At 36.0% G+C, this 13,967-nt stretch overlaps 2 protein-coding genes across 2 annotated transcripts; both read left to right on the top strand.

Annotated features, from left to right (window-relative positions):
- The first annotated feature begins 4,264 nt into the window (after nucleotides 1-4,264).
- LOC115956222 (receptor-like protein 9DC3) lies at nucleotides 4,265-7,307 on the top strand. Its single transcript, XM_031074661.1, has 4 exons — nucleotides 4,265-5,318; nucleotides 5,402-5,545; nucleotides 5,938-6,028; nucleotides 6,152-7,307. The coding sequence occupies exons 1-4, from the start codon at nucleotides 4,265-4,267 to the stop codon at nucleotides 7,305-7,307; spliced, it is 2,445 nt and encodes an 814-aa protein (XP_030930521.1).
- Nucleotides 7,308-12,513: 5,206 nt separating this feature from the next.
- LOC115956221 (receptor-like protein 6) lies at nucleotides 12,514-13,812 on the top strand. The gene is made up of 3 exons (XM_031074660.1): nucleotides 12,514-13,366; nucleotides 13,440-13,673; nucleotides 13,763-13,812. The coding sequence occupies exons 1-3, from the start codon at nucleotides 12,514-12,516 to the stop codon at nucleotides 13,810-13,812; spliced, it is 1,137 nt and encodes a 378-aa protein (XP_030930520.1).
- Nucleotides 13,813-13,967: the final 155 nt, after the last annotated feature.

Here is a 13,967-nt window from a genome sequence, read left to right as displayed (position 1 = left end):
CATTTCAAAAGCAACTGTAGTATTATCTGTTATGAGTCTATTAGGCACAAAAGCACTTTGTGAGTCAGATATTACATTGGGTAAAATTGGTTTCATCTGGTTAGCTAGAACCTTAGATATAATCCTTGATACAACATTACACAAACTAATAAGGAGATACTCCGTAATATATTCTGGTTGATTTTTTTGGGAATGAGAACAATATGCGTGTGGAGGCCCAAGGACCGAGGAAGGATAAAACCACTGTGACCATCGTTCGTTCATCGGGAGGAAGCACTTTTACCCTGAAGAGGGGGGTCGCCCGTGGAGAGGAGGGGAAGAGACAAAATACCTCCTGGAAATCTGGATGGAGAGAATGGAGTTTAGGGAGAGATTCGAGGTAGTTGAAAGAAGTTTCCTGTGAAAGCTCATCTACTACCTCCGCATTAAATGATTGGCAATAGTTTTATCAGCTGCATTGATGAAGAAATGACCTGAACAGTAGATTCATAGCTAAGTAGTTCCTTCTACCACCTTCAACAGGAATATAATGGGACAAGTGTCCTAAGGAGGACTTAGAGGATTGCAAATAGAGGACTAGGATGCAAGAAGCATGGGAGTATATAAAGGAAGAGAACTTCCAAATGAAAGGGGCCGGAAAAAATCAAGAAAAAGATATTAGAACAAGAACAGTAAGAAGAAAGAGAGAGAGAACTGTGTGTATCCTTGCATAAAAACATCGTCCTCGGGCGAGCTTGTAAAGAACCATCAATTTACTTGTTTTTAACTACTGTTCATTCCTTTCCTGTTTGAATCTTCGGACTTGAGCCCGACTTATTTTATCCACTCTTTAAACAAATTTTTATCTGTTTGGGCCTAGTTAGGCGGTACAGGCTTCACTATTCTAAGTAGATTTGGGCCCCTAATTTTCGTGTCCTTACAATGTGCATAATTCATTTTTCTTAAGTATCTTCCTGAGTGTAAAACAGATAATATAGCAGCAATACAATATGCCAGAATTTTTGAAAAAAGAAAGATGACATACCATCGGGCCTTGGTGATTTGGATGGGTGCATCTGGGAAAGAGCAATCTTCACTTCTTCCTCTGTATATGTGCGGGTCAAGGATTGGGCCATTCCCTCCATCGCTACCTGGTCCATTGATTCAATCATATCTTCCACATCCCTTGAATTGGAGGATGTATATAGTTGCTTGTAGTACTCCTCTGCTATGTTGGCTATTTTATCCTCATTAGTTTGCCACACTCCATCCCTATCATACAACCTCACAATGTTGTTCTTCCTTCTTCTTTGGCTCGCCCTTTGGTGGAAGAATTTTGTATTTTTTAATCTCGCCAGTAACCATATGGATCTCTATCGTTGTCTCCAAAATACCTCTTCATGGTGTAAGAGTTCATTGATCTCCTTTTTCACCACGTGTATCTTTTCAATATTTGGCCCATAGCCGGACTCCATCAATTCTATCAATTCTCCTTGTTTTGCATCTAGCCGAGTTCTGGTGTTCCCAAAGGTGACTCGGCTCCATGCTATAAGGTTCATTCTACATTTTTTTTTCTACAAATAGGCAGCATATGGGGCTGCCTTGGGGCTATGTTTGATTCCAAGAATCTCGAATTATTGTCTCACAATCTGTATGGGTTACCACTTCTCTTCAAACTGCTGGAATTTGTGTCTTTGTTGCTTGGGTTGGGTAGGTGGATCCATGTCCATCAGAATAGGATAATGGTCAGAGTAGGATGTTGGAATGTGTCTCACTTTGGTTCTTGGGAACATCTCTCTCCACTCCAATGTTGCAACTGCCCTGTCTAATCTTTCCTCAACAAAAGCTGATCCAACTCGACCGTTCCTCATGTAAAGCGATAGCCATTGAACCCCAAATCAATTAGCCCATAATGGAGAAGAGTTTGTCGGGATCCCATCATTGCTCCCATCGGTCTAAGGTTGCCACCATTCTTTTCATTAGAGGACAAGATTTCATTGAAGTCACCTAAACATACCTAAGTGAGAGATGCTTGAGCATGTAGATGTCTCATAAGTCTCCATGTTTCGCCTTTAAGTTCTTCCTCTGAGTGCTCATATATCCCTGTTAATCTCCACAGTGAATCATATGTATGAACTCTCACATCAATATGGTTGGGTGAGTAGGTCTATGTGTCTATGGTCACTTCATGTGCTTTCCAAAGTAGTGCTAGTCCCCCCCCCCCCCTACAGCTATCACATGACATAGCAAGCATAGCAGAGAACCCCAACTCTATTTTAATTGGTTCCATTTTATAGAAAGTCAATTTTGTTTCCATGAGAAACAAAATTATGGGAGCCTTTTTCCTCACCAATTCATTAAGGGCTTCAACTGCATGGCGGTTCCAAAGCCCCCGACAGTTCCAGCTTATGGTGATCATTGTGATCGGTGGGGCTGAGCATCAGCCTCCATCGTTGGTAAATCAGTTTGTATTGTTTTGTCCCTGAACTTGGTCCGCTTACCTTCTTCCTTCCCATGGTCTGTGCTCTCATTCTATCTTTTTTTGCCCACTGTCAATAAGCTAGGCTATGAGGGTCTGGTTCTTTCTATGGCTGGGGAACGGGTGATTTTTTTCCTCGTGTTTTTTGTTTTTGGGTCTTTAGGTTGGTCACGTGAGGGTGTGTTTAGGGTTTGGGAGTGTGTTTGTGTGGCGCCATAGCTAATTGGGACCGAGAATAACTCAGTTCCTTGATTCTCAGTGGTCATTATTGTGGGCTTTGATTTTGGGGTAATTGATGGTGTCGTATTTGGCATGTCCAGCTATGTTGAATTTCTGATCCATTGTGGGACTTAATTGTTTCGATTTTAGACTTCTATGGACCTGTAACTGCCATATTTATTGTGTGGAGCTGTGATAACGTAACTGGGACGTTATGGGAATGAAGAGATCGTGATTGTTACTCCGCAAATATCAAGTTGGCATTAAACTCATTTGACCCATCGATTTTTTCGATTTTGGCTTCACGGTTTCATGTGGTGATGGCGTTGCTGTGGTTTGAGGTTGAGCATTTGGGAAGATTCGGTTTCGACGTGCATGGTTCTGTTCCCCGCCTGCTTCCATTGTTTGCCCCCGAGGACCTGCTTTGAGCCACTCACCATACAATTTCTCTCCATTCACTGTGTCCATCGGTAGCGTACATTCTTTTTGGTCGTGGCCAATGCACCCACAGTTGTAGCACCAGCCAACTAATCGTTCATACCTAAAGGCCACTCAAGATGTCTCTCCTTCCGGGCTGATCACTGGACCTCCTTGCTTGAGAGGTTTATTCAATGGGACTTCAACTCGTATTCGCAGGAATCTGGATTGGTCCAATTTGAACGCTTTACAATCCACCTCCACCAACTCCCCTATGCTCCTGCCAATATCACTGCTTGCCTCCTCATTAATTAGGTCAAAGGGCAACTCCCACACTTAAATCTAGAAGGGTTGTTTCAGGAATGTCACAGACCTGACTGACATTCCTTTTTCCCATCGTCGAAGAGCCAAAAGATGATTATTAAAGCACCACAGCCCGTTGTTCCAAACTCACATCAATTGCTTGGGGTTTAAGGCGGAAAGGATTTGAGCTGCAAAATTAGTAGCATATCATAACTATCCAAAAAAAAAAAAAGTTTGGTCAATATGAAGACGATTTTGATTTGATTTTGAATTTTTTTATGAACAGAAATTCTCTACTGTATTTTAAGTGTTTCACTTCATGTTTTACAAAACTACAACATTCTATGTGTCTAATTTTTTATAAGAGTTTATTTGTTTTTTTTTTTTAAAAAGTAGTCAGCTGGCATATTTTTATTCATTTTTATATATGTTCATGTTCAGCTCAGCTGCCATTAAACTTGGGTACATATCAAAATGATGGTGACTTCAAAGATAAAAAAAGTTTGGTACATATTTATCAAAAAAGAAAGTTTGGTAAATATCAAATTGACGGTGACTTTAAAAAATAATAAATAATATATAAAAAAGACCGTGACTTAAAAAATAAAAAGTCACCATCATTTTTATTCTTACCAAACTTTAATAGTGGTTAAGCTGACAATGACGGTGCTTCGCTGTTCAAAATTTCAAGTACAGAGACGAATAAGAAAAAAAGAAATGACACACATTCCATTTGCATCCTTTTTTCCTTCGCGTTTTCAAGCTGGTGGTGGTGGGAGTAGACCAAACTTTTTCCCTATAAAAATCCACATTCCGGCTCTCCATTCTAAGCAGTCATAGACATTTCTTACAATCTCATTAAGAACTATGGGTTGCTTAATAATATGTCTCTCTCAACTCTTTTTCCTCGTGTTTCTCTTGCATTCTCAACCTACTTCTTCATCATCTTTCTCCTCTTCTTCTACACTATCATGTTCCCAAGAGCAGAGCTCAGCGTTGCTCAAATTTAAGCAACTTCATTCTTATCCAACTTCTTCTTCTTCCAAATATTCTGATGACTGTGATCAAAAGAAAGAGTCTTGGAAGGAGGGCAGAGATTGTTGCTCATGGGATGGGGTTACGTGTGATACAATGGGGAGAGACGTGATTGGCCTTGACCTTAGTTGCAGTGAGCTTCAAGGCACCATTCATTCCAATAGTAGCCTCTTTCTTCTCCCTAACTTGCAACAGCTCAACCTTGCTTTCAACTTCTTCAATTCACCGATTTCATCTGGCTTTGGTCAGTTTGCTAAGTTGGAAAAACTTGATCTTTCTTCTTCTGAGTTTTCTGGTCAAGTCCCACATGAACTATCTAAACTCTCCAAACTGTCCTCACTAGATCTCTCTGGCAATAAACAAGTTAGTCTCAATACATCTGTCATGAGGAGGCTTGTTCAAAATCTGACCAAGCTAAGAGAACTCCGTCTTGATGGTGTTCAGATGTCACTTGTTTTGCTTGATTCTTTGATGAATCTGTCCTCTTCTTTGACAGTCCTTAGTCTCAATGGTTGTGGATTGCATGGCAACTTACCATATAACATTTTCCGCCTACCAAACCTAAGGGAGCTCAGTTTAATTTGTAATCCTGAACTCAGAGGGGCTTTCCCAACGACAAATTGGAGCAATCCCTTGATGTTTTTGGATGTCTCTACCACAGGTTTCTCAGGACCATTGCCAAATTCCATTGACAATCTAAAATTCTTAAAGCATTTGGGATTATCTCAGTGCAATTTCAATGGCTTGATACCTGCGTCATTTGGTAACCTTACGCAAATTACTGAATTAGATTTATCAGGTAACAATTTTGTTGGTGAGTTGCCATCATCACTTTCAAACCTCAAGAACCTGTCTTTCTTGAATCTCCGATGCAACAAGTTAAGTGGTAAGATCCCATCATCACTTTCATGTGGGCAACATCCAATCCTTTAAAATACTTTTGAATCTAATGGAATTGCAATTTTACAGGATCAATACCCGAGTCCTTTGGAAACCTCACGAAAGTTACTTATTGTTACCTTTCATCTAACAGCTTCATTGGCCACATTCCATCATCACTCTCAAATCTAAAGGATCTCACTTTTCTGGACCTCGGAGGCAACAATTTTGAAGGTACACTTCAGATTTTTTGACCAAGCTCACAAAACTCACAAATTTAGACTTAAATTCTAACCACCTTATTGGTCAAATTGGTGAATTCCAAAATGCCAAGTCATTGGAGATTCTTTTGTTATATAATAACAGGCTAAATGGCTCTGTTCCAAAGTCAATCTCAAATCTGGTGAAACTTCAGAAGCTTGATATTTCTTCAAATAATCTGAGTGGCACTATAGAATTTGATATGTTCTCAAAGCTCAATGAAATCGATTTTCTAGACCTATCCTATAACAGTCTGTCTTTGAGCATCAACAACAATTTAAAGTATACCTTCCCCAAACTTAAATACTTGAAACTAGCATCTTGCAACATAACTAAATTTCCATACTTAAGAACCTTGTTCTTAGACACCTTAGACCTATCTAACAATAGGATCAAAGGCCAAGTCCCAAAATGGATGTTTAAAGAGCTAGGGAATTTGAAATCATTAAATCTTTCTCATAACTCTCTGACAAGTATAGAGCAAATTCCAGGAGAGAATTTAGAAAATCTTGATCTTCATGCCAACTTTCTTCAAGGAACTTTTCCTGTTCCACCATCTTCCGTGGTTTTCTTTTCTATCTCAAACAATAAATTGACCGGGGAAATACCTTCTTCAATTTGCAATCTAACCCTCCAAATCCTTGATATCTCCTTTAACAATCTAACTGGTACGATTCCACGATGTTTGGGATACTTGAGTGATTTTCTCTCGGTGATGGATTTGCGAACAAATAGATTCCATGGAACCATCCCTGAAATGTTTGCAAAGTGCAAAAGCTTGAGAACTCTTGTCTTTAATCACAATCAATTGGAAGGGTCATTACCACAATCTTTGGTCAATTGTAAAAAGTTGGAAGTTCTAGACTTTGGAAATAACAAAATAACTGATTCATTCCCCTATTGGTTGGAAGCGCTTCCAAAGCTACAAGTTCTTGTCTTGAGGTGCAATAGATTTTATGGTCAAATTGAAGATTTCAAGGCCAACTCATCTTTTGCTATGTTGCGAATAATTGACCTTTCTCAAAATAATTTTATGGGTCATTTAACTTCCAATTTTTTTGAAGGATTGAAAGCTATAAAAACAGTCAATGAAAATGAAGTTTCATTGAAATATATTGGGGAAGACTATTACCAAGACTCAGTAATGGTGGTATGGAAAGGGCATGAACGTAAGCTAGAGAGAATCTTAACCATCTTCACTACCATTGACCTCTCATGCAACAAGTTCCATGGGAAAATTCCAAAAGTACTTGGAAAACTTCAGTTTCTTCGAGAGCTCAACCTCTCCCACAATAGCCTAACTGGCTATATCCCATCATCGTTGGGAAATTTGTTGCTACTTGAATCCTTAGACCTCTCTTCAAATATGCTCAATGGCTCCATTCCAATGCAATTAACAAGTTTAACATTTTTAGCTGTTTTAAACCTTTCACAAAACAAACTTATAGGACCCATACCTCAAGGCCTACAATTTAATACATTTCAAAACAACTCATACATTGGGAACAAAGGATTGTGTGGATTTCCATTGTCGAAGAAATGTAGGATTGTTGAGCCACCATCATCTGAAGAGGACAACGATTTAAAGTTTACAAGTGGATTTGGTTGGAAGGCGGTGATGATGGGGTATGGATGTGGATTCGTGTACGGGATAGCTATGGGATATCTTGTTTCCAAGTCTAGAAAACCTCAATGGCTTGTAAGCTTGGTTGGGATATCTTGTTTCCAAGTCTAGAAAACTTCAATGGCTTGTAAGCTTGGTTAAAGGAGAATAGTATCTAAAGAAGAGAAGGGAGTAATAATTAAACATCAAGAGGAAGATGAAATTAAAGCAATTAAGGGGTGGTTGATGTGTTTTGAAAAAAAAATTCCCTAGAATATTATTGTACTATTGTTTTATATATGCTTGTCTTAGAAGTTGCACAATAATTTGTATGTATAGAAGTTGCTTACTTCTTCAAAGAATAATCGTGCTCATATATGATGAGCATATATATATATATATATATATATATACAGGAATTCCATGTTTTGTTTGTTTTTTAAGATTGTGTGGCATGTTGGAATTTAGTTTGGGATGGTCTTGCGCTGGCTTCTAACATTTTCTTTATATCAATGAATAATTGATTTTATATCAGAAGAAAAAAAAATGGAATATTTCAAATCATAATCATAAAAATACTAGAATTCAAAATGAAAAAGGGTTTAAACATGAAAATTAGATCTGGTCCTTGATTAGGCATGGAAAAGTGGAAAACACACCCTTATTCAAGGAAGGTCGAAGTTTTGTCAGCTGCCACCCCCCTCCCCGCTCTCCAACCACAAAAAGAAAAAACCAAAGACCTACTCTATAGAAACTTCCAATACCCATGAAGAATTATTTTTACCACTTCTTTGCCCAAAATCTCAAGGCCAATATAGAAGGTTACAAGTGTGAGAGATTATCGTTAGAGTATGAGCTTTTCTTTCTCTTACCATGGACTTTGAAACCTATTAAAGCAAGTATTTCAAAGGTATTTGGGATTATTTCTTAATGTGTTGTTCGAAAGATTTTATTGTGGTGAAGTTGGTTTTTGTAGAGGTCATTGAGGTAAGCTTGTATTTCTCTTAATTTGTAGTCTAAGCTCAAGTTGTGTGATAAAACTTGAGTAAAAGATCAATGTAACTTGTTGATTATAGTGGATCATTCCAAACACGACTTGTCTACGTAGACTTATAGTGTTTTTGGATGGAGGGGAGTAGAAATGAATGAAATATTGAGGGTTTAATAAATCTTATTTGGAATTTTTTAAATTGGGGCGGGGGGAGGACGTATTTATGCCTATGTTGTGTATCCTCCCAATTTTCATTTTATTTTTTTACAAGGTACCTTAATTTTAATTTTTTTAAATAGGAAGAATTTGGAAAAGAGGGAAGGGATTCCATTTATTTTAAAATTTTAATTTCCAATTTACCCCTATGATGAATTAATAACAGATATCAATTTATATGACCATTCTTTTCTGCTCTCCTCACCTACTTAATTTTTAATACAACTAGATGATCATCTGTTCTCATTTTTCTTAATTTTTAAAATATCTATTCTCCTTTTTCTTAATTTTTAAAATATCTCCTATAAAAAAATTTAAAATATCTAATTGAGGGTAACCATTCCTCTCCCGTCTAGTCTCCTCTACTTTCTCCCTTACTCTTTACTCTCCTTTCTCTCCAAACTTCCAAACATACTAATGGTATTGAACCTCTTAAATCTTGTATGCATTGTTTATGCCTTCTATGTGTTTGGTAAATGTATTATTATTAGCAACGCAATGTGTTATAACCATGTTGTATATGCTAGAATAGATGTGGAAGGGAAGCATAGAGGGTTATGTGGTTCAGCAAGTCACGGAGGAATCCTTAAGGGCTAATCTTTATTGCATAAGAGGTAGTAATAAAACCTGTATTACAATGAACCCTAACATGAGTACATATAGGCACTAAACCCTATACTAGTACAAGTAGGACTGGGCTGGCCTATTACATTGGGCTAATATGTCTAATATATATCTCTAACATGTGTTTGATAATTTGTCTCTTACGATACCACAAAAAAAAAAAAAGAAAAAAAAAAGTCCTCTGTGAAATTGAAATGTATTAATAACTAAGATTCCATATTACATATGTTCTTAGCTTAGTCTTGATATTTCTTATCGGTAACTTCCATTAACTTTGTGTTGGTAAATCCATTCCTGGTTGCCAATATTGATTAAGGCTCTTACCAGGAAGTGGTTTGTTTCAACCAACATCTTAGACAATTATATAAATCATCATCCATTTCACCTTCTCAACAATGTGGCATTTGGCGATCTGCCCACAGGTTTTTCTGTCTTTAGTATGGCTTTGATGTTTCTACAAGCTGTAAGTATCGTAATTTATTGCTAGGATGCTCTTCCACAATTTAACTTTTTAGGGTTTTTTGGTCAGACTAGAGAATGTTGAAGCAGAACAACCTCTTACCTTTCCAAAGTCTTCCTTCAAGTTACTTTTACAACCAATCTAGGCAATTACGTATGGAAACTTGGGTTAAATCTCATGGCGCATACATTGAAATTGAAGTGAGTTGTAGCGATTTTGAGCTATAATGCCAAAGCCAGCAACTGACATTTGACCATTTGCCTGGGGAGAGAGAGAACTCTTGCAAGTGATTGTATTTTGTATTTGTAGCCTACATATACTTATGTGTACAAGATCTGCAATTCATCTATATAATACCTAAAAGCTTAAGAATAACATTTATTATTGTTATGCTCATGTTGAACCACATCAACATAGCATTTCGGTTCATTCAATTCTTTTCGGTCCACTTCAATCCATTCAGTCCATTCGTTTTATTTCAATCCACTTCAGTCCATCTGGTCCACTTTTGTCCATCCAATTTGGTCCACTTCTTACCAATTCGGTCCACGTTGGTCTATTTCAATCTATTTTAGTCTATTTTGGTCCATTGGTCCATTTTGGTCCACTCTAGTCCACTTCAATCTGTTTAGTTGACCTCAGTCCATTTTGTCCTCTTTGATGATGCTTTAGGAGTCTGTTTAATTGACAATTATGTCAAATTTTCAGTGTAATATCGATAAGTATCTTGCTAAAATTATATTTTTCTTATGTTATTAAAGTTTTGTATTTTTTTTTTTCCTAATATTAAGTGATGGATTTGCTTATACATGTTTCCTTCTTTAGCCATTCAAGACGTATAAAGGACAAACCATTTGTATGAAGTACTAGAAAAAAAATCCAATCACACAATAATTTATTTACAAAATACCTCGCATTATATTGTAATTGAATGTAAAATATATTATATTTTCTTAAAAAAAAATACAAAATTAAAAACACTTTCTAATAACAAATATATAGATAGCTTAATTTACAAAATTTAATATATATTGTATTGACTATATTTTATTAGAAAATAATCATTTCATTTTAAGAAGGGATTGAGACTAATACTTATAAGTCTCATATACTATTTTAATTTTTTACTTAACAGAAAAAAAAAAAAAAATCATCAAATATTTTAACCAAAAAAAAAAAAACAAATCGTCAAAATTTTTTGGAGCATTGTGCAGATCTGCTATTAGTGTTTATAAAGCCTGCATGTAACAAAATTACAAAAATATTATTGAACAACCAGAATTCACTAAGCACTTTTCTCAACCAAAAAAAAAAATCACTAAGCACTAAACGTGTTTTTAATGGACTAAACGTGTTTTTAATGGATTAAAACGCCAACACCGCAATAAAGAAACATCTTACTTATCAAAATATCAGTGTACGTACGAACTTGACATAGGATCAATGGCAGAGCTGGGATTTAATTTCAAGGGTGGCAAAATTTATAAAAGCAACACACATGTGCTGATGAACACATAAACGCAAATACTTGATACCAATCTGAATAATGACAAATCATTCACGTGAATACCCAGCTATGTTTTAATGTAGACAAAGTTATAAGATAACAATTTTTTATATGATGTAAATTTGTTAGGTGTTTGTGAATTTTTTAAATTTAAAATTTTACTTACGATTCACATTAAAGGATTATTAGTAGGTAGACAAATCCAAAGTATAGCTCTTGTTAGATCTGATATTTTGATTAATTAAACTCATAAAATAGTCCACTCCCAATATTTTTTAAGACTAATATGAGAACTTATAGCCAAGAGTCTTGTAGCTCAATTGACACTTTTAGTGTTTCTAATAAAAACATTCAGAGTTTAAATTTTCTATCTCCCATTATAACTATCGAATTATCAAATTTAAAAAAAAAAAAGTGAAAACATGGGTCTAGTTAATGAGTGCCCCAGCACTTTCATTAAGGTTGATTTTTTAATTGCAGTCAATTTCCTTTTTATAAGTACTCAAGTCACTTCAACCACTTCCTAATACAAGCATTCAGCCAAAAAAAAAAAAAAACTATACAAGTGGGATTCGTTTAAAGCCTCCTTAATAAGTGTACAAGAGCATAGGTGAACAAAAGCCAACAAAAATTCACAAGTAAAATTTTTCTTCGAGAACTTCTCAAATTCACAAAAATTCACATGAATCCAGACTTCTTTCCCTGAGTTTTCGAGGCTACTGTTAGCTAGAACGATATCTAGTCTTACTGCATTTCCATTATGCGTTTGGTGGTATCAGGGATCTACTCAATCAAAACCATTCTGCATCAGCCTCAACCATTTATTATAAAATGTTGAAGTGAATACTCTTAGCTAAGTTAGCTTAAATAGGAAAAAAAATGAGGTTTTAGCCAGTTATAGTGTTACTAAATTGTTATTGAGGCTGGTGTGAGTGGGTTATGAGCTTAGTTACCGAAAAGAAAAAAGTAAATGGGAAGACTTAAAATGCAAGTGCAAAGACTAAGACTTAAATTGTTAGTGTTTGTGAGATACCCATTACATTAGTGCGGAAGAGGTACCCATTACATTAGTGCTTCTTGAGTCATTAGCCAAAGTCATGATAGAATATAAGAAATCAACGAACCTGCCCTAAGAAATCAAAGAATCTATGATGGCTTTGTTGAGAAGATAAATAAAAGTTAAATAAATTTAATAAAAAAAAAAAAATGAAGATACAAGTACAACTATGAGGTAGTTGTCATCACCTTTTCATATAAAATATACATCTTCCAGTTCTTCTTTAAAGACATAATATATTTACTTCTGATCTCATTTGGAATTATGAGGTGGTTAATATGGCTCTCTCAACACTTCCACCTCTTACTGCTCTTCTATTCTCTTTTTACTTCTTCATCATCATCATCTTTTGCCTCTACTTTGAAACCACTGCGCTCCCAAGACCAGCAGTTAGCATTACTCCATTTTAAGCAATTATTTACCTTTTCAGAATTTGCTTCTTATGATTGTGACCTTTTGGGTTATCAGCATTCTTATCCAAAGATGGAGTCTTGGAAAAAGGGCACTGATTACTGCTCATGGGATGGGATTACTTGTGATAGGGTGAAGGGAAACCTGATTGGCTTTGACCTCAGTTGTAGCTGGCTTCAAGGCACCATCCCTCCCAATAGTACCCTCTTTCTTCTCTCTCACTTGCAATATCTCAACCTTGCTTTCAATGACTTTGATTTTTCATTGATTTCATCTGGGTTTGGTCAATTTACTAGGTTGAGATATCTTAACCTTTCAGGTTGTGTGTTTTCTGGCCAAGTCCCACTTCGTTTATTGCGCCTCTCCCTATTGGCCTCACTATATCTCTCTCAAAATCATTTTGTTAGTCTCGAAACATTTGTTGTTAGAAGGCTTGCTAAAAATTTGAAGATGCTAAGAGAACTTCATCTTGATTTGGTTGACATGTCTTCTGTTTCACTTAGGTCTTTGATGAATTTTTCTTCTTCATTGACAACACTTAGTCTCTTTAACTGTGAATTGCAAGGGACATTACCAGTTGATATTTTTCGCCTACCAAACCTACTTACGCTCACTTTAACATCTAATATTGAACTCAGAGGGTTTTTTCCATTGGTAAATTTGACAAGTCCCTTAAGGTTTCTGGATCTCTCTTACACTAATATCTCGGGAGAATTACCAAAATCAATTGACAATCTAAAATTCTTAAGGAATTTGGGATTACATCAATTCAATTTTAATGGCCCAATAATTGCATCACTCGGTAACCTTACACAACTCACTGATTTGGATTTATCTGACAACCATTTTAGCGGTGAGATACCATCATCACTTTCAAACCTCAAGATGCTCTTATACTTGGGTCTAGAATATAACAATCTCAATGGTATAATCACTTTCATTTTACAATGTATAGTTTGTGCAAATTGTTTGAATCTCATAAAATTGCAATTTTGCAGGTTCAATTCCCTCATCAATTGGGGACCTCACGAAAGTTACTCAAATTTTCCTCCGATCTAACTACTTCACCGGTCAAATTCCATCACTTTCAGAGCTAAAGGATCTCAATCTTATTGACCTAAGATTCAACAACCTTAGAGATAGAATTCCTAATTTTTTGACCAACCTCACAAGACTCACCAAAGTTTACTTGTCTTATAACCAACTCACTAGTCAAATTGATGAATTCCAAAGTAGCAATTCCTTAAAAATTTTAGATTGGAAAATAACAGGCTTTATGGTTCTATTCCAAAATCAATATCTAATCTTGTGAATCTTATAGAGCTTGATATTTCATCAAATGACTTGAGTGGCATTGTGGAATTTGATTAGTCTACAAATCTCAAGGAACTTCAAACTCTTGATCTTTCATATAACAATTAATTATTGAGCATCAAAAGAAAATTTAATGATCCCTTCCCTGCTCTTCAATCTTTGAACTTAGTTTCTTGCAACATAACCGAATTCCCAAATTTCATAAAACTGTC

The sequence above is a fragment of the Quercus lobata genome, chromosome 8, assembly GCF_001633185.2.
Source record: "Quercus lobata isolate SW786 chromosome 8, ValleyOak3.0 Primary Assembly, whole genome shotgun sequence".
NCBI classification, from domain to species: Eukaryota; Viridiplantae; Streptophyta; class Magnoliopsida; order Fagales; family Fagaceae; genus Quercus; species Quercus lobata.
This window is presented reverse-complemented; position numbering and strand designations above follow the sequence as displayed.

Excerpts from the sequence above, each read along its gene's own strand:
- LOC115956222 (XM_031074661.1), top strand. The coding sequence starts at position 4,265 with ATGGGTTGCTTAATAATATGTCTCTCTCAACTCTTTTTCCTCGTGTTT. Across the intron at positions 5,319-5,401 it reads CCGATGCAACAAGTTAAGTG|GATCAATACCCGAGTCCTTT; the intron begins GTAAGATCCCAT and ends GCAATTTTACAG. Across the intron at positions 6,029-6,151 it reads TTGAAATCATTAAATCTTTC|CTCAAACAATAAATTGACCG; the intron begins TCATAACTCTCT and ends TTTCTTTTCTAT.
- LOC115956221 (XM_031074660.1), top strand. The coding sequence starts at position 12,514 with ATGGAGTCTTGGAAAAAGGGCACTGATTACTGCTCATGGGATGGGATT. Across the intron at positions 13,367-13,439 it reads AGAATATAACAATCTCAATG|GTTCAATTCCCTCATCAATT; the intron begins GTATAATCACTT and ends GCAATTTTGCAG. Across the intron at positions 13,674-13,762 it reads TCAAATTGATGAATTCCAAA|AGCTTGATATTTCATCAAAT; the intron begins GTAGCAATTCCT and ends TGAATCTTATAG.